This window comes from Mandrillus leucophaeus, unplaced genomic scaffold (assembly GCF_000951045.1).
Source record: "Mandrillus leucophaeus isolate KB7577 unplaced genomic scaffold, Mleu.le_1.0 Scaffold149, whole genome shotgun sequence".
NCBI classification, from domain to species: domain Eukaryota; kingdom Metazoa; phylum Chordata; class Mammalia; order Primates; family Cercopithecidae; genus Mandrillus; species Mandrillus leucophaeus.
In genome coordinates, this window is record NW_012101465.1 from 4,772,550 (window position 1) to 4,795,557 (window position 23,008).

Here is a 23,008-nt window from a genome sequence, read left to right on the forward strand (position 1 = left end):
CCTACTTCTCCCCTAGATCAATATCCTTTAAATTCAAACTCCTTGGGCCTCACATTGAAAGCATTCCATAGTCTGAACCCAACCTGGCTTTCAATTTTTTCTCTAATGACTTGTCTTACAAAACCACTACTCTTCTCTCACATTTTGTTTGACTATTTTGAATATTCTCACTTTCACTCTATCCACAAGTCCTGACACATATTCAGGCCCAACCCCATTCATCATTCATCTACATAAAACTTATTCATCCTTCCCAACTGAATTATAAGTCATCTCTCCCTCTTCTAAGTTTTCGTTTGTTTGTTTTGAGACAGGGTCCCTACTTTGCCACCCAGGCTGGAGCGCAGTGGCGCGATATTGGCTCATTGCAGCCTCAACAACCTCAGCTCAAGCGATCCTCCCACCTCAGCCTCCCAAGTAGCTGGGGTTACAGGTGCGTGCCACCATGTCCAGCTAATTTTTGTATTTTTGTAGAGACAGGGTTTTGTTATGTTGCCCAGGCTGGCCTTGAACTCCTGAGCTAGTGATCTGCCCAGCTCAGCCTCCCAAAGTGCTGGGATTATAGACATGAGTCACTGCGCCTGGCCTATTCTAAAATTCTTACTCATTATTATCATTAAGAAATTGAATATATAGGAAGGGCATAGTGGCTCATGCCTGTAATCCCAGCACTCTGGGAAGCCAAGGCAGGCGGATCACCTGAGGCCAGGAGTTCGAGACCAGCCTGGCCAACACAGTGAAACCCCGTCTCTACTAAAAATACAAAAATTAGCCAGACATGGTGACGCACACCTGTGGCCCCACCTGCTCAGGAGGCTGAGGCAGCAGAATCGCTTGAACCTGGGAGGTGGAGGTTGCAGTGACCTAAGATCACACCACTGTACTCCAGCCTGGGTGACAGAGTGATACTCTGTCTCAAAAAAAAAAAAGAAACTGAGCACATAGCATAGGATATTTCTTCTGGCATACTGAGCAACTATCAGTGTCGTTGGTCACTGTTAAATTTCAGGCCTTGATGCTTCAATGTCTTGTCTTGACAACTGTCTAACTTTCCGAAGACAAAAACTATAGCTCTTTATCTCACCACTTTGCACAGTTTCATACACATAGTAGGCACATAAGCAGCATTTATTGATCAAATACACTATCTTAACAATCTAAAATCCATTAAAAAATTCAAAACCATTTCAGTAACACACTATCATTAAAAATTTGATGCTTATGTTAGAAATATTTTAAAGTACTTTAAAATATTTAAGAGAAAAAGCAGAATATATGTCTTATTGTTAAAGAATAACTTTCATTTTAAAATACAAAAAAGAAATAAAACTTGGAAAAATACATCAAAATATTGTCTCTATATTGCAGGATTATGGATTTTTTCCTCTTTCCTTATCTATATTTTCTACAATAAGCATTATCATTTTGGTAATACAAACACACTTTTCTCCAGGTAATTTTAAATCATGGGGAGAAAGGAAGGACATTTTTTGAGGACATTTTTCTTGGAGGTCTGAGCAGAGTGAATGATACAAGAAAAGAACATTAAAAAAAATGGGGATTTTTTTTTTTTTTTTGAGACGGAGTTTCATTCTGTTGCGCAGGCTGGAGTACAGTGGCACAATCTTGGCTCACTGCAACCTCCACCTCTCAGGTTCAAGTGATTCTCCTGCCTCAGCCTCCCAAGTAGCTGGGATGATAGGCGCCCACCAGCACGCCCGGCTAATTTTTGTATTTTTAGTAAAGACAGGGTTCTGCCTGGTTTGGCCAGGCTGGCCTAGAACTCCTGACCTCAGATGATACACCCACCTCGGCCGCCCAAAGTGCTAGGATCACAGGCGTGAGCCACCACGCCCAAGCAACACCTAATTTTTTTTGTATTTTTAGTAGAGACGGTTTCCCAGTGTTGGTCAGTCTGGTCTGGAACTCCTGACCTCAGGTGATCCACACGTCTCGGCCTAGGCCTTGGCCTCCCAAAGTGCCAGGATTACAGGTGTGAGTAACCACGCCCAGCCTTGCGGATATATTTAAAATATATACAATGTAGTTTTTATCTTTTTACAAATGGTACACTAATGAATACAATGTGTTTTTAAGCATCCTTACAAACTAATAAGAGGTGGTAGTTTGAGAACAGAAACAAAGTTACATATAATTTTATCAGAAAAGGATTGTTTTCTATTAATATATGGTTTAGAGGTTTGAAAACCTGGAATATGAGGTGTTTCTAAATTTAAATAAACAGTTTCTCCCCATGAAACTTACCTCCAGAACTCATTCCAAAGTTTATACCTTTTACTGTAGGCACATATCAAATTATACCCTAATTAGGTCTTTATGGTCTACAATATGTTCTGAAATAAAAATACTCCATTACTTTTCTAAAATGACTGGACTTTGTAGCTTACCCATTGTCATTTGTTAAATAAACAATAAGTTCAAAATAATTACCATGGGATGAGGATCCAAGCCATCTAGCATTCGTCTGACATTGTTCACAATTTCCCTAGCATCATAGTTGGGTAGTTTACAAGCCCATCCAGTACCAATGCCCTCAGCACCATTTATTAAAACCATGGGAATTATGGGAATATACCACTCAGGCTCTACACGTTGATTATCATCATAAAGGAACTTAAGCAGGTTGTCATCCACGGCAGGAAAAAGTAGCCTTGCTAAAGAGCTAATGAAAAAAAAAGAAGCAAATGAAAAAATGTCATGGCTTTGCGAAAGAAACTTTATACATAATTGAAAACTTCACATTGCAAAAATAAATCTTTTAAAGAAAATGCATTTTCAGTAATGTTGATTACGTTTGCTTAACAATAAAATCTGCCTAACTGTATTATCAAATGCATCTTTCTCTCAGTTACAAGCCCAGAATAAAATAGTCCTATTTTACTTAGGTACTTACTTACCTGACTTCTTTAATATTGATAACTTTTTAAGAATTTCCTATTACTCTGAATAAAGCATATAACCCATCTTCAGCCTAAAGACTGAAGTTAGTGAGAAAAACACCCTGCATTCATTAGGACTGATTTCACCAATTAATTCATAAAAATTAAGGTCAATTGACTTCATTCTATTTGTGGTCAAATAATTTGGAACATTCACCTTCTAAGTAGAATAACCAAACAATCACATCTCTCCACAGCTATAATTCCATCAAACATTTAGTCAGTTGGTTCCAAATCAAATCAAACTTTATACCATTGTATCAGTAAATATTTACCTTAACATTGTGAAAATATAACGAGGGCTTGCAGCATCTTTGCCACCATGAAGCCGAGTTCCAAACTGACCAATAGGCTGAAGCAAGTTAATGTTGTTACTTCCCACAAAGTTCTGAGCCAAATTCACAATAGTCATCATCAATGCTTGCTATACAACAGAAGGCGGCAGAACATAACATTAATGTTCTAAATTTTCTATAATTATTCCCCAACTTGTATTAAAATCCAAGTGAAGAATAAAAGCTTTAGAATCTCACTAATCTGTATATTCTGTTCTTAACTCTTTCACATTTCTGAAGACTTTACTAAAGGAAAAATACTGCGTGTAATTATCATTCTTCAAGACAATAATTACAGTTCTCAACGGATTCCAATCTTAATGCTTACTTCTCCATGATGATAAGCCGACATCTCAGCAACGGATCCAGCCAACTGGGCAACTTTTACTTCACGTTTATCATTCCTCTTGAAACAGGTAAATAAAACTTTCCGCTGGCCAGGTTTAAAGCCTATTTTTAAAAGAGTTCTTTTAAAATGTTACTTCAAGATACAGTTGTAACAATTCAGGGAAATAAAGCAAAGATACAATTTGCTTTTCAAGAATACCAGTAAAATTGTTACTTGAGATTCTGTACCAAAGTGAGTATATATTAACACATTTGTTTTGTTTTGTTTTTTTCCCCAGAAAGCTATCTGCAGGTATACACTAAGATGTTTTTATGCCATCTCCATATATTCCAAAAGTGAACTGCTAACTGAAAGACAACATTCTGGCCTTAAAGAATCACCCAGTGGCACCAAACTCTTTTAACAGTAGTTTCCAAACACTCATACAACCAAAATGCTATTTGTAGCTAACTAAACTGCCAGCATGCCATCAAGGATCCCGAAATCTATTCTAATTATCCCACTCAGGAAAACCCTTATAAAAAGAGGTTTATTGTGGTAGTGAAGAATAAAGGCTTTAGAATCTCACTAATCTGTATATTCTTCTCAACTCGGTCATTTACCATGTGACTAAGCAAATAACTAGTAAGTCTGTGTCCTTATCCAAGTAATAGAAATAATTACTTTCCTAATACAGTTATCATAAGGATTGCATGAAACAATGTGGGCAAATCACTCTGCTTTCTTATCATTCTTCTTGCTCTAGGCCAAGCTTGTCCAACCCATGGCCCATGGGCTGCATGTGGCCCAACACAAATTTATCAATTTTCTTAAAACATCATGTTTTTTTTTTTTTTTTTTTGCGATTATTTTTTTTTGTTTTTGTTTTAAGTTCATCAGTTATCGTTAGGGTTAGTGTATTTTACATGTGGCCCAAGACAATTCTTCCTCTTCCAATGTGGTCCAGGGAAGCCAAAAGATTAGACACCCCTGCTCTAGGCCAATGAGCACAGTAACAATCTTTTCAGTATATGCCATTGCTGTAATCATACTGGACCCAGAGTATGATAAAACATGAGGATGATAAAATATGGTAACTTCCTTAAGAATTTTGTAATCTAATTCTAGAGGCAAAATGAACAAACGTAAAATAAGAGGTACATAATAATTGGCATAGAAGTTAAGGTATCTAAGACCAATTTAGAGTAGAATTGCTAGGGAAGGCTTCACAGAAGAAAGGCAATTTGTGGCTAGAACTTGAGGGATAGGTAGAATCATCTATTACCAGAAAAGCCAAGCAATACAAAGATCGACAAACGGTAAAGGTTATGAGAAAAAAAAAGGTTCTAGATAGAAGATGAAAATCTGCTTCAACTAACAAGAAATAGTTTCTAAATTTTTTTCAAGTTAGAAATAGTTCCTAAATTTTTTCAAGTTAAGTTAAAGCATTAGGCTTTGGATAATGCGGAATAAAAGTTTTTTAAAATTTAATCTCTGATAAATATTCTAGAAATGATCAAAATTCCATTTTACTTTGTATTTTAGAAAATTTGCAGACAACTTGGGCAAAAGCTTTAAGACTTTTAAAATTAATTTTCCTGAAAAACTCAGAAAGGGTTTAAAAGTTTCAAATTAAGGAATATTAAAGATTTCAGCACTATGAAAACATGTAACAAAAGCAAAATCAAAAAGGCCTTAAATTCGTCTGAACAAGTTCTTCATATACAAGATTTCAAGTAAGAATTTTAATATGTATCATAAGGATGGCTTAAAGTACATAAAATTAAACTATAGTAAATAAAATACAAAAATGAGGTTTTTAAATAAACATTACTCACCATCAACAAGAGATGGTATAGATCTTTCATTGTCTGAGTTTGAGAAGAGAATCAATTCCTTGTTGATGAAATCATTATAAGTCAAATGCTTTGTTGCAGTACCATATAAAAATTGCTAAGAGAAAAGTTATATAGCAATATTATCATTATTACTGCATGAATTCTAGTCTCTCTCTCCTTCTTCCCCCGGGTCACCGCTCTTTAAGACTAACCTCTGGTAAGCCATGTAGCCTACGCTGTCTCCGGTCTTCCATAAAATTTGTTAACCATTCTTTTCTGTCATCAATCTTCTTCTTACTGAATGCCTGAAAGATTCCAGGTAATGATTTTGCACATTAAAAATAAAATAAATTTCATTACAAAATTGAAACTATAACTGGCCAATAACTAATTCTTAATTTCTGGAAAATTAGGTTATTTTACAATATTTTTATCAAAAACACATTTGAACTAAGGTCTTTCAATTAAAGAAGTTTATACTAGCACAGCATCATCTGGGGAAAAAACTAAAATTAACTAGCTTGAGCATTCAAAAGAGACTTTTCATAGGGAACCAGGACTGGGAGGAAAGGAACAGAAGGTAGGGGGATGGCTAACAAAAGCTTTTAAAGAATTAACTTAATTACCAAGGTAATGGCAGCATCATCTTCAGGACCAGCGTATCTAAACAAGATGCGATGCCTTTCCATATCAGCAAAATATTCCTTTGCTTCTTTAGCTGTACTAGTACCCAATCCTGCACAATTTTAAAAATAAAAGTGAGTCATGGATATCAACGTTCAAAACCATCAAGTGAAAAGTTGGTGGAAAAGTTGTAACAGATGGATCACGCTGGCAACACCTATACCAACTGCAATCTTAATAAGCAACTAAAGACAAAGACATTAGATGCTTCCTGATGAAAGTACACAGCGATACCTATGAAATGTTTTTGCCAAACAACTGTAACCCAAATCTGATCACGCCTCTGATTTAACCATCAGTTAACCGAAAATAAGGGCACCGGAAAATACTATATATTAAATGTAACTAGAGGAATTTAATTAACAAAATCCAGAATGTGGAAAATTACACAGAACAAACAACCCAACTTCTTTAACAAATAAATTACACGGAAAAAATATAAAAAGAGAAATGCTGTATTAATAAACTTATCAATCAAATGCAATGTGTGGACCTTATATGGATCCTAACTTTGGAAAAAAAAAAACTCAGGCTAAGCACAGTGCCTCATGCCTGTAATCCCAGCACTTTGGGAGGCTGAAGTGGGTGATCACTTGAGGCCAGGACTAGACCACCCTGGCCGACACTGCAAAACCCTGCCCCTACTAAAAATAGCCAGGCATGGTGGCACAAGCCTGTAATCCCAGCTACTCGGGTGGCTGAAGCATGAGAATCACTTGAACCCATGAGGAAGAGGTTGCAGTAAGCCAAGATCCCACCACTGCACTCCAGCCTGGGCAACAGAGCAAGACTCCATCTCAAAAAAATAAAATAAAAATAAAAAACTCTAAAAATAAACATTTTTAATACAATCCAGGGGAATGTTAACACTGGCTGGGTATTTAACATTATCCAAAAAAAAAGGGAGCCAGGCATGGTGGCTCACACCTGTAATCCCAGCACTTTGGGAGGCCAAGGTGGGTGGATGGCTTGAAATCAGGAGTTCAAGATCAGCCTGGGCAACAAACCAAACCCCATCTCTACAAAAATACAAAAATTAGCTGGGTGTGGTGGCACACGCCTGTAGTCCCAGCTACTTGGGGGGCTGAGGCAAGAGGATCACTTGAGCCCGGAAGGTCAAGGTGGCAGTGAGCTGTGTTCACGCTACTTCTCTCCAGCCTGGGTGACAAAGCGAGACCCTGTCTCAACAATAGGATATTAAAGAAGGTTATGATAATGGTATTATGGGTTACTTAAAAAAATTCTTTTAGAAATACATACTAGTTATAGGTGAAATACTAGACTATAATGTCTGGAAGTTTTTTCAAACTAATGGAGTGGCAATAAAGGAAGTTTACAAGAAACAAGACTGGCCATTGGAATGGTGATCCCATTCAATGGAATCTATTACATTATTCTATTTGCATAAATTTTTCTGTAACAATATATTAAAATCAGTGATAGCTATTTTCAAAGTCTAAAATAGGGTCAAACTTTCAAGATGTCTTTTAGATTGCTTTCATAAGAATACATTTATATCAATATTTAAAATCTAAGTATTTTAAAATACAAACCTTTATAGTACTTGATTTTCCAGGCTTTCTGATTTTCTATATGTTTTTTCCACTCATCAAATTCAGGAATACTGTAGAAGGAAAGTTCCTGCTTATTTTTGCTTGCCTTGAATTAATTAAAAAAAAAATTAGTTTTTCTGCTACCCTTTAAGACAACAATATAAAAATATATTAACGCAAAGAGTACCTTTACAATAGGAGTAATGAACTCTTCAAGAAAACCATGCTTCAAAAGTGATGGCCAATTGTGATGGATGAAATTAATAAGCAGGCCTTTTATGTGAGAACCATCTTGATCCTAAATAAATGTTAGTAAAGTAAAAAAATCCTGTAATACTTTTATAAAATGATTAAACAAATTTTAAAACCTGTGAATGCAAAAAAACAAAATTCTGAATTTTAGAAATGCATTTTACAAAAGCTATTAAGATGATCACACTAAATTTTTTCTTAATATGCAAATAAAGAATATAGTAGTAATAGACTGAATCTGTCATTATAAAAATATATTATCATTGTATCTGTTCTATAATTTCCCCAGATTTCACTGAAAGAATGATTTAAGGATGGAAAATACATAAAACATGGCTACAATGCCACCTTAATGGGCAATGGTAGGGAAATCCAGGTAATACAGATATTCACAAGTCTTCCTTAGATAAAAAATTGGAACATTTCTGCTTAAAACTACATATTAATAGTTTTTTCAGTAGCAGATTTTCTCTACAAATACTTTAGAGTGTGTAAGAGAAAATAGTTGAATGCATCTGAAATCCTTACTTTTCAATTTTCTAGTTGATTACTGTCATTTTACTATTTAAGTCTTCTTGGTATTTGTGCATTCCAAATCATGCCATCATGTATAAATATTAACCATTATCATGAATCTTTCTTACTTGTTAATTCCATAACTTTGTTCCTACTTGTAGGTAGGCTGCCATACTACCACACTGTATTATATTCTCCTCACACATATTGCATTTTAAAATATTTTTAACTAACCCATAAGACTGTTACCCCAAAAATTAGATAATGTAAAACGTGCTTCATACAAATGTTTCCACTAAAGGATGAAGTTTTTTTATTTTTTCCCCTGATGTATAATCACTTTCAGTTATACTATCTTGGGGCAAGTCTCATAAAACAAATATTAAAAGTAGAATCTGAAGAAGACATGAATTTAAAATATATGGTAACTTTAAAACCAACCTGATCGGTCATAATCATAATCTTTCCATAGCGTAAGGTTTTCAGAGATTCTGCATCATCGTAACTTTTCTTATATTGTAGACCAACTATTTTAATAATATTATTTATTTCAGCATTTTCCATGATCTGTTCAAAACGGAAAAGCATTGAAAGTAGTTCGAAGTGTTGAAATATACAATGAGTCAGAAATTACATTTAAAAATTCCCCAAGTTTAGTAAAGTATTAGAAATGTCATATATATGTGTGCGTGTGTGTATACATATATATATACACATACATATACCTGTTTATGAGAAGCTTCTCGTACGTTAAGAATTTTGCCCCTGAGTGGAAAAACTCCGTATCTGTCTCGTCCAATCACACCTAATCCAGACACAGCCAGTGATTTGGCAGAGTCTCCCTCTGTTAATATCAGTGTACACTCCAGGGAATGTTTGCCACCTGAGAGAAATTTAAAATTATACACAGTAAAAATTTCTCATACTTTTACTGATGAGAAAAATGAAGTCAGAAAATTAACATCAGAATGCTGACAGTGAAAGATTATAAAAGTTATCTTACATTATTGCTCAGTACAAATATTAAGTATATTTTATTGAATTCCTATCCCCTGAAAATTAGTAATATATTGTGTATGTGATAATTTCAATGAAGTAAAATTACACTCTCAATGGAAAATCATAGTCTAAATATATGTGGAAAATAAAAAATTTCTGTAACTAGATAAATTAAAAGTGAAACTTAAATCAAAATCTTATTTAAAAATATCAATCTTACCAGCATCATTAGCGTCATCCAGTTTGGGAATACCTTTGATTTTACTGTATTTTACTGATGAACACTTCTTATTCAGCTGAGTCTGAGCTTTAAATTTCACCCAGTTGAGGATACTTTCTACAATGCCACAATTAGAGGCCTAAAAATAAAAGAATAATGGTATACAAACAAGCTGAAAATTCATACATTTAGCTAAAATGTATAGGGCCTAATTCAAGACCTGGAATCTGTGCAATTTTAAGGTATTTTAGGGCAAAACAATAATGGTGATAAGCATCATGATACATGCTAACCAATTTTTACTCAGCTACAGTAAAACTAAAGCTAAAATATAAATACATTAAAAAGGATAACTTTTACATATGAGAAACATTCTATTATAATAAACTCCATGAGGAATATACATTGCTCTTGTTACAAATTAATTTTATTAAAATTAACACAGTGAAAACAGATCCACACATGAACCTACTAGCTGGGAAATTCTAGACGTTGACATTTCTGATATCCTTCAATACAAAATGTGAGCCTTTAATTCACTATGACAAAAAGTATTAACCTAAAAGGAACATTAGGATAACCTTGGTAACTTATGAATAGACTTTATTCTTTAAATAGCTTGGTAACAAAGATTTCAACATTACATACTGTTTGTACTCTGCAGTGAATCAATCTGTGGCAAGATGTTAACCCAGACAGAAAAAGGAAAAGAAAGTTAAGCATCTCCAACTCTAAGTACTAAAGGTTTTTTTTATCATCCTGGGTGATTTGATGTTAGGTGTATAAAACAGTTTTTTGGAATGTTTAAGACATAAACAAAAGAGGTGAACTGTGTTGCCAAATTTAAACTTAGTGCACCTAAAATGAAAAAGTATAAAATTTAAAGTCAAATCACTTCATCAAGGAAACAACTGTTATGAGGACAGAAATTTGGGAAAGCATTAATATAGGGTAATTTGTACTCAGAATTCATTAAGATTAGATCCAAAAGTACTATTTCTACAGGCCTTAAGTTAGAACCTAAAAACAACTTTTGTTTTTCCTTCTGATAATCTACTTTTTGGAATATGAGAAATACGTTAGTTCTAGTGCAGTTATACAGTATTTCCCCACCAAAATTCCAAAGAGGAGAGGCTGTGATTGATTCATCTTCATTTATTTATTTGTGCTCTCACATTATTTTAGAGAAGTTAAGGTAGCCTAAAAAAATTATGTGCAAAGCAAAGCAACTTTAAAACATGTAGAAAATAGTACATTTTGTTATGCATATGTTACCACAATTTTTAAACATGTGTAAAGATAAAATCAGTAGATCAAGTTGAAATGAGAGTAGAAAAGATGAAAGAGTTGCATGAGGATCGGTACATTTGTTAGGGGAAATATGACCTTTACAATGGTCAATGCAAAACTAAAAATCCAATTAGTTACACAATTTCCTACTTTAGTTCTTGGCAAAACAATTGTTTTAGGAAACATTAAAGTCTACCCTTTAAAGTTATCAAATTAAGCATATTAGTTTGCAGTGCAAGCATGCTTATACCCACAATTAATATGACGAAAGAAACTAATCACAAATAAAGTAAATCAAGAAAACTACCGAATCAACTCTTAATAACAACAATAAAAAATAATACAAGTTTTATACAAGTTTTACTCACTGCTTTAAAAAATTTTTCTGACAGCTGGCATTTAGACCCAAAACTTTTGGGCTGCAGAGTCATGTTTTCCTTAGTCTGAGAATCAAAAGTTGGATTTTCAATAAGGCAATTAATAAAAACCCATATATGGTTTTTTACCTGTCAAAAACATAACAAAAAAAGTCAACATCAGAGCTGATATTTAGTAATTCAGCATATATATAATGCATATATATGCATCATATACAATATATAACGCATCCCTTACTTGAAATGGTTTCACTGATACACCAGCTTTGTTCTTTTTCTTAACCACTTCAATCAGTTTACCAACAACTTGATCTACCACATAATCCACGTGCCGTCCACCCTAAAGAAAGAAAACATGTAAAATCCGAATTCCTGTATTGTTAAAGTAGCAAAATATTTTATCTGTATTATAAACCCTATTTTCTAAAAGAGTAACAGGAGTCTCAGAATGAGAGTTGGTTTTTTAAAAAAGAAGGTATTTTAGCTAACGAGCCAATAAATCAACTGTTATGGTGTTTTGGTTTTTTTTCTCACTTCAATTCTATCACCAATTCTGGGGTGTTTTCAACACCAGCAACCAATTTGCTGATTCTCCAGACACCAAATGGATGTTCAACGATGTAATTCAATTTTGATACCAACTACCTGGAGTTAGCACAAGTATTCAGGGTTGGTTCAGGGCTCAGTCCCACAGGACTCCCCACACTTCAAATGCCAGTCACAAGTCCTAGGCCTCCTGTACTTCTAACGAACCTATGACCCACTCCTCAGGAATGATAATTTGCTGGAACAGGTCACAGAACTCAAGAACACACTTTACTTCATTTACCAGTTTTTTATATAGGATCCAGCAATAACAGCCAAATGGTGGTACAGGGGAAAGGGTACACAAAGCTCCATGCCTTACCCAGACATGCCACCCTCTTTGTACCTCACTGTATTCACCAACCTAGGAGTTCTGTGAACTCCACTGTTCAGGAGTTTTTATAGAGCTTTATCACATAGCCATAATTGATTCTTAACTCAGTCACCAGCCCCCTCTCCTCTCCCCAGAGGTTGGGGAAGGTGGGGCTAAAAGCTACAGAAAAAGGAATTTGTCATTCCAAATTTCATAAAATATAAATATGTTCAACTACAAACACTAATCATATAAACTTACTTCTCAATGAATATTTAAATAAATTTTAATACAGCAATTTCATAGAAAACAGGTTTTCTTTTTCATAAGTCAATTCTTATTTAACAAAAACAGATTTGGGTTTTTTGGGGGTTGCTGATATTGTTATTTATTTTGTAGTTTTTAATGAAGCACTGTTCCACCACTGACTTGGAAACAAATAATTTGCTTACTTACTTTTGTAGTCGCAATACTATTTACAAAGCTGATCTGCTGGAATCCTTTTTCACTCAATGTGAGACAAACATCCCATCTTTCATTTGCAAGCTCATGAATAACTTTCAGGGCCACCCCAGTTTCATCCAATTTGTCTTTCACATAAAGATCTACATAACTGCGAAATCCATTTACCTATTAATTTAAAAAACAAAAACAATTAAAAATCTTATACTGGCAGCTCAAATAGGTGAATGACCTTAAGTACGTATACTTTCATTTCATCTCATTTACAGCAGTTCTAAATGTACACATCCAAACCTTAGTGGCATTTCCCAGATCTATTCCTTAACCCTTGACCTTTAAAAAAGAAATTCATTTCTATGTGTACTTGACCAAAAAAAAGGATGTGAAGGGACAGGTAAATTGTTATAAAATATTTCAGAAATTTATATTTTTAAAATGATATGGTAGACTTCTAGTTTCAGTTCAGACAGATAATGAACTAGCAGGAAAAAAAGCTTCCATCCTTACAAGAAAACGGGTAATCAGACAACAAATTAAAGGGTTTTTCGTGAACCCATTGAAGAATTGAGATCACAGGAGAGCTGGCCATCCTGAAGCCTAGAGACACAAGTGTCTGTAGAAGACTGCAAAACCTAAGCTTTTGCTTACCTGGGGCAGATATAGTAGGAACATTAAGCTAGAAATTCTGACTAATTACTACTGAAAGAGTGTATGCTAGTTTGAATGCATAAAGCTTCTAGGGGCTATAGTCATAAGTTCATTTATTCACACTCTTGCAAGTTTTTCCTCCAGAAAACCCACCAAATTCTCACAGAGAAGACTAGTGAGAATCTAGAGAAGGTTTCCCCTCTGCATTCCTATGGTGCCAGCTGGGAGAGAGAAACAGTAGTCACTGGGAAATCCACCCAGATCTATCTCCCTTACCCAAAAAAAAAATGCTTATTCTCCAGGGCAGGGAACCTCAAGGACATAGGCTGAGAACACTGGTCACTGGTGGAAACCTGCTGCAGCTGGGGAAAGAGAATAGAAGGCAGAAAAAAGTCTTTACCTATGGAGGAGAGGCATAAACTTATAAAGGTCAAATCCCTGAGATACAGGTTCACCATGCACCCCAAAGGATGTAATTAGACATTAGAGAACATCTCCCCCAAAATCTACCATCATGCTACCAAGCCTCCAGTAACAACAGTGGGTTTCAGCTGGAAGAGCTGCAAGAGTCAGATCACCTCTGAGGGGCAGCTCAAAAAGAAGGCCCTAAGCCAAGGGGAAAGACAAAAACAAGACAGAATTTGGAAGTCTCTGGTACTCACAGCAGCAACAAACCTCAACACTAATAACTACAGCAAAAATAAACTTCAAACACAGCCCATCTCCTGGGTAAATATAACCTAAGTCCTACACTAATGCTTATTTACCTCAATATCTACTGCCCTACAAAACATATCTGGTTTTCCACAACTTACAGGGCGTGCCAAAAGACAAGAAAAAATCTGAAAAGATAAAGCAATCATCAGAAACAGAATAAGCACTCACAGATGTCGTAACATGTATCAGATAAAATATTTTAAATAACAATTAATTAGTATGTTAAAGTATGTAATGGAAAATGCAGACAACATGCAACTTCAGCAAAGACATGGAAACTATAAGAAATAATCAAATGGAAATGCTAAAAATAAAAAACATAGAAAGCATGAGGAATGCCTTTGACAGGCTCTTCAGGAAACTTGATGCAGAGATTGCAAAAAAGTAAACTTGGAGAGAGGGGAATAAAAATTAAACTAATACAAAAAGAGGAAGTAGAGTGAATAAAATAGAGCATTCAAGAACTGGAGACAATATCAAATAATATAACATATATATAACCAAGAAGGAAAGGAAAGAACAAGACAGAAGCATTTTTTGAAGAAAGAATGAGCTAATGTATCAATAATCACTTTAAATGTGAATCATCTAAACACACCAGTAAAAGAGATTACCAGACGAACTTTTAAAAAGGAAGACCCAACAATATTCTCTGTATAAAATAACATAGTATTAAAACTATTTTACACGAGACTTACAGGCAATTTCTTTCCATTAAACATGACCTTGACCCCTTTACATGAACCAGCCAAATCATATGCCCTTCTGGTCATGAGGGCCACAATATCCTTGTCAAGTTTTTCCATCTTAAATTTGGACAGATCTGGTTGGAATGTTATGCATGTGTAATCTTCACCATCAAAATGTTTAATTTTGGCTTCAGAAGTCTTCATCATATTATTCATCCATGTCTTTAAGAGAAACAAAATCAAATATTTCTATAATGCTTCCATATTTCATAATATATAAAGACTTCGCTCATTAAATTCATTCATCAAACTATATCAATTTTCCAACCTCACAACAAACCAAACAAATCCTTGATAATATTACAGACAAAAAAAAAACAGTAAATACAGTCAGCCTTTGGGTAGGTTCTACATTTGTAGATTTGACCAACTGCAGCTTAAAAATATTTGGGAAAAAATAATAAAAATACAAATTTTTAAAATACAGCATAACTGTTTACATGGCATTTATATTGTATTACGTATTACAAGTAATCTAGAGTTGATTTAAAGTACATGGGAGGATGTGTATAGGTTATATGCAAATACTACCCCGTTTTATATAAGGGACTTGATCCTCCTCTGATTTCGGTATAGAAAGGGCATCCCAGAACTAATCCTTCTGAGGGACAACTGTATTACTGTGATAATTATCTCATGTTAAAAATAAACTAAACTGTACAAATTTATAAACTGTCCACAAAATCTCTTTCAAATTCTTCAACATGACCATATAGACTTTTAGAAAAATAAACATGCATGATGCTTTTCCTGACAAAATTATTTTTGCTTACTTCAACAGTGGGGTTGTTGGAAAGCAATAAAGAAAACTTAAAATAAAAATTATTTTAGCTTATATAAAATTTCGAATCATTTTCATAGACCTGCAAGAATAAAATGAAATTCTGAAATACAAATTTGATGATTCATTGAGGAATTTTTCACACACACTAAGCGGTTGCATGTACATGAGTCTGTGAGGTTTAGGACATTTTCAGTAATACTTAACTAAGTTAAATAAAGCCTGTTAAATAAAGCACTTTGTTCTAAAGGAATGACAGAGGAATAGGCTTATATTAAATCTCCCAGGCATTCTGACGTCTCTTTACTCTGATGAGCTGACTTGGATAATGCTTTGAAAACAAAAAATGAAGTTATATAGGCATTACTGCAATTTATCTAAGGTTCTATTATCTCAACAAAATAATAAAACATTATTTTAAAAAAAGAAATAGGTGTGTTTCTAGCATACCTGCTTAAAACTGTGTTTGTATTCTTTGCAAGCTGTTTCTACTGTAAACTTTGTACTGAAAATATTACAAAGTTTTGCACCATAACCATTACGACCACCTGTAAGAAAAATTAAATGTAAAAGGTTTAGTAAAAATGATTTTAAAGGAATTTTGTTAATTTACTACCATAGGGCAAGGCTGTTGCAAAACTGTTCCACTAACTGCATTATCAATCACCAATTGAATATTCCAGAGCATAATTAGATTTTTTTAATTTAAAGAAAGATACAATTAAGATTTAGCATATATAGTAGTGTAATTAAAATGGGTATTTTGTACATTTGCCACAGTCTTTACAATTTCAAAAACATTAAGCTTTGTATCTTTCATGACCCAGTAAATCTCTGTGAGTATGAAATCTGAATTTTCTATCAAACTTCCTTCTCTATTACAAAATTTTAATCTATATCATTTCCCAGAGCCTTCGTTTAAAAAGCAAAACAAAACAAAACAAAAAAACCTATCAACCTATTTGGGCAACATAAATAAGTATGAAAACACATGGTTTTGGTCAAAGCACTTTCAACTCTATTTACAGAGTCTAGATTTTCGAACCTGACCTTCTTAAGGAAAACAGTTTAAAAGTAACTTAATACCAAAAGACACAGTACTTATGTAATAAAAAATTTATATACATAGACATCATACTAGTCCTATCTAAAATCAAAACTCAAGCTATCAGCCAAGTTAAACTTCCAGCAGTTCTAACACAGTCAATGTACTATCGGACTTAAGGTTTTAAAATGTAACTGTTAAACTATTATCAAGACAATATTTATACATGATAGTTTATAAATATTAATTCTGAAAATGATTTTCTCACACCAAAATTGCACAATTTCCTTAGTAAGTTATACATTTTATATTAAGAAAACAGTATTTTTCAATCAAAATTCCATTCAGACTTTACCTGTAACTTTTTTCTCATCATCATCATAGTTACTGGATGTTAAAAGCTGTCCAAAAATTAAAGCAGGAACATAAACTTTCTCTACCTTGTGTTCTACTACTGGAATGCCTTTTCCATTATTCCAAATGCTTATAATGTTAGATTCACTGTATTAAAAAAAAGAAAAAGAAAAGGAGAATTTAGAGCTTAAAATAGTAAAGATAAATTAATTCATTAAAAAGTAATCTAGAATAAACCTTAAAGATTATAAGATACTAGTCATTATCAATTGGAAGGCACTAATTCATCTCTCAAGAAAATACTCGCTGAGGACAAACATTTCTTTCCCTGAGTCATAACTAATAGAGAAGGATTATGAAGGAAATAAAGGCAAGAATGGAAAATTACAGACCTTAAATATCTCAGGATGACAAAAAAGGCAACATACTCATGAGAAAACTTAAAAAAAGGTTTCATCATGTTTAGCACACGGTACTGTAATTAAAATAGGCATTTTCTAAGTTAATTATCTTCATCACAATTTCAAAAAAAAAAAAAAATCAACATTTGGCATCCTCAACATAGCTAAGTCCATACGAGTATGAAACTGGAACTTGCTATCAAACTGTCTTATAAAATTTCAATCCATATCATTTCTCAGATCTGGTATTTATCTCTGTAATCTCTAAACAATTATTCAGAATTTTACAATTTGCTCCATTGATAATATTCAATAAAAATTAAGAATAAGAATATTGCATTTAATAGTCTACAAATAAATTTTCAAAAATAATTAGGCTAAAAAAAACATTGAAAATCTAAATATCCAATACTTATCAGTTGGCAAGAGGTTAAATAAATGACACATCAACATAATAAAATACTTGCAAGTGGTTTAAAAAAATTAAGTGGATCTATGTAAGTTAATAACGAAAGCTGTCTATAATATGTTGAATAAAGAGAAAGATATAAAATAGTATATATACTATGATTCCATTTGTTAAAAGAAGAAATGTCTACATATATAATTTAGCACGAGTATACAATATTTTTTTTAAGCTATAGTTTTAAAGTTTCAATTCTAAGTAAAGAATACTTAAGCTAGAGGAATATTTTGAATTCTGGTTAATATGCTTTCCACATTTGTTTTTGTTTTTGTTTGAGACAGAGTCTCACTCTGTCACCCAGGCTGGAGTGCAGTGGCACGATCTCAGCTCACTGCAACCTCTGCCTCCTGGGATCCAGCAATTCTCCTGTCTCAGTCTCCCAAGTAGCTTGGGATTACAGGCGCGCACCACCACGAACGGCTAATTTTTGTATTTTTATTAGAAACGGTGTTTCACCACGTTGGCCAAGCTGGTCTCAAACTCCTCACCTCATGATCCACCCACCTTGGCCTCCCAAAGTGCTGGGATTACAGGCGTGAGCCACTGTGCCCAGCTTCCACATTTGTTTTTAGTCAGAGAGACATCCACAAATAAATTGTTTCAATACTATTATATTATATTATTTAATAAATGTTAAGTTCCCTTGTAAGAAGTTGCTCTAACTTCTCTAACTTCTAGAAGAACTGTCCAAATTCTGTATGGCATACCTTGTATTTAATCTATCCTCATGGCTTTACAACCATGTTTTCCTTAAATTTTATCCCCACATCACAGAATACTATGGAGGAAAAGAAAGAGTAAGAGCTAGACTGTATTATATATCCTATATACTTTGCCCATTAGCTATTAAAATTTAACCTCTCCTCCACACAAGAAGTTTATGTGAACAAATGTACAAAGAAAAATAAAAATCTGCTATACAAAAATGTTAAAAAGAATGAAACTCAAAGGATACAAAAATGGACAGCAGATAAAACTGGATCAATTGGATAAACAACAGCTCTTTTTCTCATTTAAATTTAGCTTTAAAATGACAATTAGAAATCTTACTGAAGCAAAAACTGCACTGCTGAAATAGCATTTATTTTAATCAAAATAATACTAATTTCCATAGTATATGTAGTAAAAAAAAACTGACTATGGGACAAAATTCACAAGAGACAAAATGCTATAGTTAAAACTCAGAAATACAATATACAAATCAGCAACTTCTCACAAAATGCTTGCCTAATGCCAATTTTAGAAGTATATGAAATTCAATTAAAGGCAAGATTAAGACTCAATTTTTCATCAATGTTTCATAAACAACAAAAGAAATAAGAAAGGAGGGGTGAAAAAATATACTACCATCACCTTTTCTTCTTGGAATAGCTAAGGATTTTTGCTTATATTGAAATAAAATAATTTTCTACCAGAAGCAGTTAAAATGAGGTGGGAAATATGAAAAAAAATTGATACCTCATTGCCATTGAGAAAACAAATAAACTTATTTATAATTTTCCCTCTTACGCCTACACAAAAATGTTTGTTGATTAAAAACAGAGTATACAATGGAGTGATAAAGGTACTAGAATTACTAGAATTATGTAGAATTACACTTTGTACAAAATCTGTAATGAACTGATAAGTAAAATAAACCAAGAGCCCTTATCTATCCAGTCTACAGAGTTGTCTTACAGCTCACTTCTTCATTTTTTCTTTTTTTTTTTTTTTTTTTTTTAGACAGGGTCTCGCTCTGTCACCCAGGCTGGAGTATAGTGGCACAATCATGGCTCACTGCAGCCTGACCTCCCAGGCTCAAGCAATCCTCCCACCTCAGCCTGCTGAGTAGCTGGGACTACAAGCACGTGCCACTATGCCCAGATAATTTTGGGGTTTTTTTTGGTTTTTTTTTTGTTTTTTGTTTTTTTTGGTAGAGACAGGTTTTCACCATGTTGCTCAGACTGGTCTCTAACTCCTGGGCTCAAGGGATCCGCCTGACAGCCTCCCAAAGTGCCAGGATTACAGGCGTGAGCTGCTGCACCTGGTTTAGCTCACTTCATCACTTTGTTATGATGGTATGCTATACACTATTTCTCAAATTTAATCTTATTGTATTAATGTGGCTAAAATATTTGGACTAATATGCCTAGTACCACATAAAAGAACTAAACAATTCCAAATACGTTCATCAAGAGTGTATTTAAAGAAGGTTCTTTCTTTCTTAGTTTTCAATTAGAATTGTTCAATTTTGAAAACAATTCAAAAATATCAAACATTCAGTGTCTATTACTCCTTACTCTCCTAAAACATAATAAATGAAGAGAGATATGATTTTTAACTGACAATTGCCTAAACAAGGAAAAGGAAACTTAACAGCCAAAATTTCCTTGAAACCATCTTAAACTTCTGTATAAGTTGTAATTTATGTCTTGTATGCCTTATATAACTTCTCAAGAACGCATTCATTATAGAAATAATACAAATTTTTTTTAAAAAAAAGAATGGAGAAGAAAAATAAAGAATCCAACAGCATAGTTATATGGTAACATTTTCATATAAAATACAGTTAACTTCAAGGTATAACCAAATTATAGTTTTATTATACTACTAATCTTAACTGAAATTAGATTACTAATAGTAAGACTACACCTGAATTATTAGATTTTTATGTTTACTAGAGAAAAATCTTAAAATCATGCTAAATTACTAATGAAATTACAAACGATGAATGTAATATTTTACAAAAGGCCTGCTAGCAAAAACAGGAGAAATATAACAGTTATGTTTCTGATGTAACACTACTATTTTTTATACACCTTCATCCTACGGAAAAAAATAATAAAAATCACCACAGTAATATAATTAGCTAAACAACTAGTTACACCAACAGTAGCTAATCTATTAAATCATGTCATAAATAATGGAAAACTCCAAACACCAATCATGAAAAGTAAATTTAAAGTATAACTGGAATCACACTAATGGCCCTTAGCCTTCAGTCCCAAAGAAAAGATAGGGTGACTACTCTAGCAGCTGAAATAGCATATATAGCATCAAAGAAAAATGGTCTCCAAGAGTCCCGACAGGGAAGTTCTTTGGAAGAAAAGACAATAAATGACACAGAAAAGAGGCAAAAATTACAAAGTCTCAAACAACAGGGAAACAAAAAAGTACTATCCATATACATTATTTGAGGAGTACTCATAAATTGGGGACTATCTGAATAAAACAGCATAAAAAATTAAACTTTAAATATACTTACGGATCAATAGAAACTTTAATACAAGTCATGTTCTTATCCCTCTGTTTATTGTCAGCAGCATTAACTACAAAATTAAACATCTCAATGAGTAATATACAAAATTATATAAATAAATACATGGACACAACTTTATGTGCATCACTGCTTAATATACACATCTACATATGGTAATAGTTAATGAAAATAAGTACCATTAACTTCTCATATAAAATCTTATTTTCTAAATAATATTCCTAAATTGTATTATCACATCAAATTACTGTTATGTTTTCCATCACAAAAAAGAGAAGGAAATGTTTTAGTATACAGATTAATCAAAACAAATTAAGTCAGAGCAAACACCTGCATTTTACAACACCCAAATCCAGGTCTAAAAGTAAAAACTTTTGTTTAATTATATTTTTTCTTGGTAACAAGTAATTGCATTCTACTGACCTCTTTCAATAAACTAGTGACTTTATAGGCATACTGAATAGAAACCAGTTCATTTTTAGTTACCAAAAAAAGTGTTTAACACCCTTAGAAATCAAAATTCTGTATCCTAGGCACTATAACTGACAACATAAATATTTTTGCATTCATTAACCACTGCTTCAAGGAAATTTGAACACAATCATAGAAGAAATATGTTCCTGACAAACCCTTGTAATAAACTTAAAACAGTAAAATTATAATATGGAGGCAAGAGTAAAGGTATAAAATGTAACCCAGTTTTAATCGCTTACTTCTTCACTAAATACCAACAGAAGCAGCTCTGAGAGACCCATACAACTACACTAAGAAACCTCAAGTTGCACTGAGATGGCAGAGCAAGAGAATTTCTATTGTGTCCTTGGTTAGAATATTTCCAAAGTACAAGCATTCCCTGGCAGTCAACTAGGCATTCACATAATTTAATTAACCATGTGATTTCGAGAGGACAGAGAACATTTAGAGCAATGGTTATTAAACTTGGCTGCCCAACAGAAGTATCTGATTTGTTGGTGAAAAACATATTTACATATCCCAACTCAATGAATCTGCAAAATCAGTCCCTGTCATCTCCATATTCAAGATGCCCCCAGGTAACTGTGATGCTAGCAAATCCCGGAAGACTACACATACAGGAGTACAGACCAAATATGGGATTACAAACACAACACACTGATTTCATAGATGAAGAAAATGAAACAAAGATGAAACAGAGATAAACACTACAGATCATGGTATAAATTTTCTGAAGATCATTTATATTCAGAAGGATAAAAGCCAGAGATATACCCTTCAAGTTTATAATGGTTAAGTCTGGCTTTATATATAAAAGGACATTATGATGATATTAATAGAAATATGCATTAAATCCTAAGCAAGTACTCACCCAAAATTTCATCAAAGATCTTGTATAAACCTGGCACAAAGGTAACCTCTCTGCAATTCATTCCTACATCTTCATCATACACCCACATGAACTGCATTGAAAAATTCAAAAATAGTTTTTTACTCGATAAATCCTTAACATCAAATTTTCATAGCATAATCCACATCCAGTCATTTACACTATACGAATACTTAGATCTGCGAAGCAGAAAAACATATACAACTTCAGTTAATAGTCAACTTCACTATTCATATTAAATTAACCTCAAAATTGAGAAATTGTTCATTTTGTATCAAGTTCATATTATTATACATAAAGTCAGCTTTCTTTTTTTTTTTTCTTTTTTTTTTTGAGACAGAGTCTTGCACTGTCGCCCAGGCTGGAGTGCAGTGGCACGATCTCGGCTGACTGCAAGTTCTGCCTCCCGGGTTCATGCCATTCTCCTGCCTCAGTCTCCCAAGTAGCTGGGACTACAGGCGCCTGCCACCATGACAGGCTAATTTTTTGTATTTTTAGTAGAGACGGGGTTTCACC

At 33.5% G+C, this 23,008-nt stretch overlaps 1 protein-coding gene across 1 annotated transcript in view; it reads right to left on the reverse strand.

The window, feature by feature from the left end:
- TOP2B (topoisomerase (DNA) II beta 180kDa) overlaps window positions 1–23,008 on the reverse strand; it is a 65,649-nt gene that overhangs the window by 23,103 nt on the left and 19,538 nt on the right. Inside the window, exons 3-21 of the mRNA XM_011974810.1 lie at window positions 22,475–22,565; window positions 21,118–21,181; window positions 17,008–17,153; window positions 16,058–16,155; window positions 14,776–14,988; window positions 12,707–12,880; window positions 11,591–11,692; window positions 11,344–11,481; window positions 9,686–9,824; window positions 9,192–9,349; window positions 8,908–9,033; window positions 7,886–7,996; window positions 7,699–7,804; window positions 6,088–6,197; window positions 5,674–5,766; window positions 5,462–5,576; window positions 3,624–3,745; window positions 3,236–3,384; window positions 2,452–2,683 (exon numbers count right to left, since the gene is read on the reverse strand). Of these exons, the coding sequence (XP_011830200.1) occupies window positions 2,452–2,683; window positions 3,236–3,384; window positions 3,624–3,745; window positions 5,462–5,576; window positions 5,674–5,766; window positions 6,088–6,197; window positions 7,699–7,804; window positions 7,886–7,996; window positions 8,908–9,033; window positions 9,192–9,349; window positions 9,686–9,824; window positions 11,344–11,481; window positions 11,591–11,692; window positions 12,707–12,880; window positions 14,776–14,988; window positions 16,058–16,155; window positions 17,008–17,153; window positions 21,118–21,181; window positions 22,475–22,562 (2,484 nt within the window). The 5' untranslated portion in view covers window positions 22,563–22,565. The remainder of the gene's footprint in view (window positions 1–2,451; window positions 2,684–3,235; window positions 3,385–3,623; window positions 3,746–5,461; window positions 5,577–5,673; window positions 5,767–6,087; window positions 6,198–7,698; window positions 7,805–7,885; window positions 7,997–8,907; window positions 9,034–9,191; window positions 9,350–9,685; window positions 9,825–11,343; window positions 11,482–11,590; window positions 11,693–12,706; window positions 12,881–14,775; window positions 14,989–16,057; window positions 16,156–17,007; window positions 17,154–21,117; window positions 21,182–22,474; window positions 22,566–23,008) is intronic.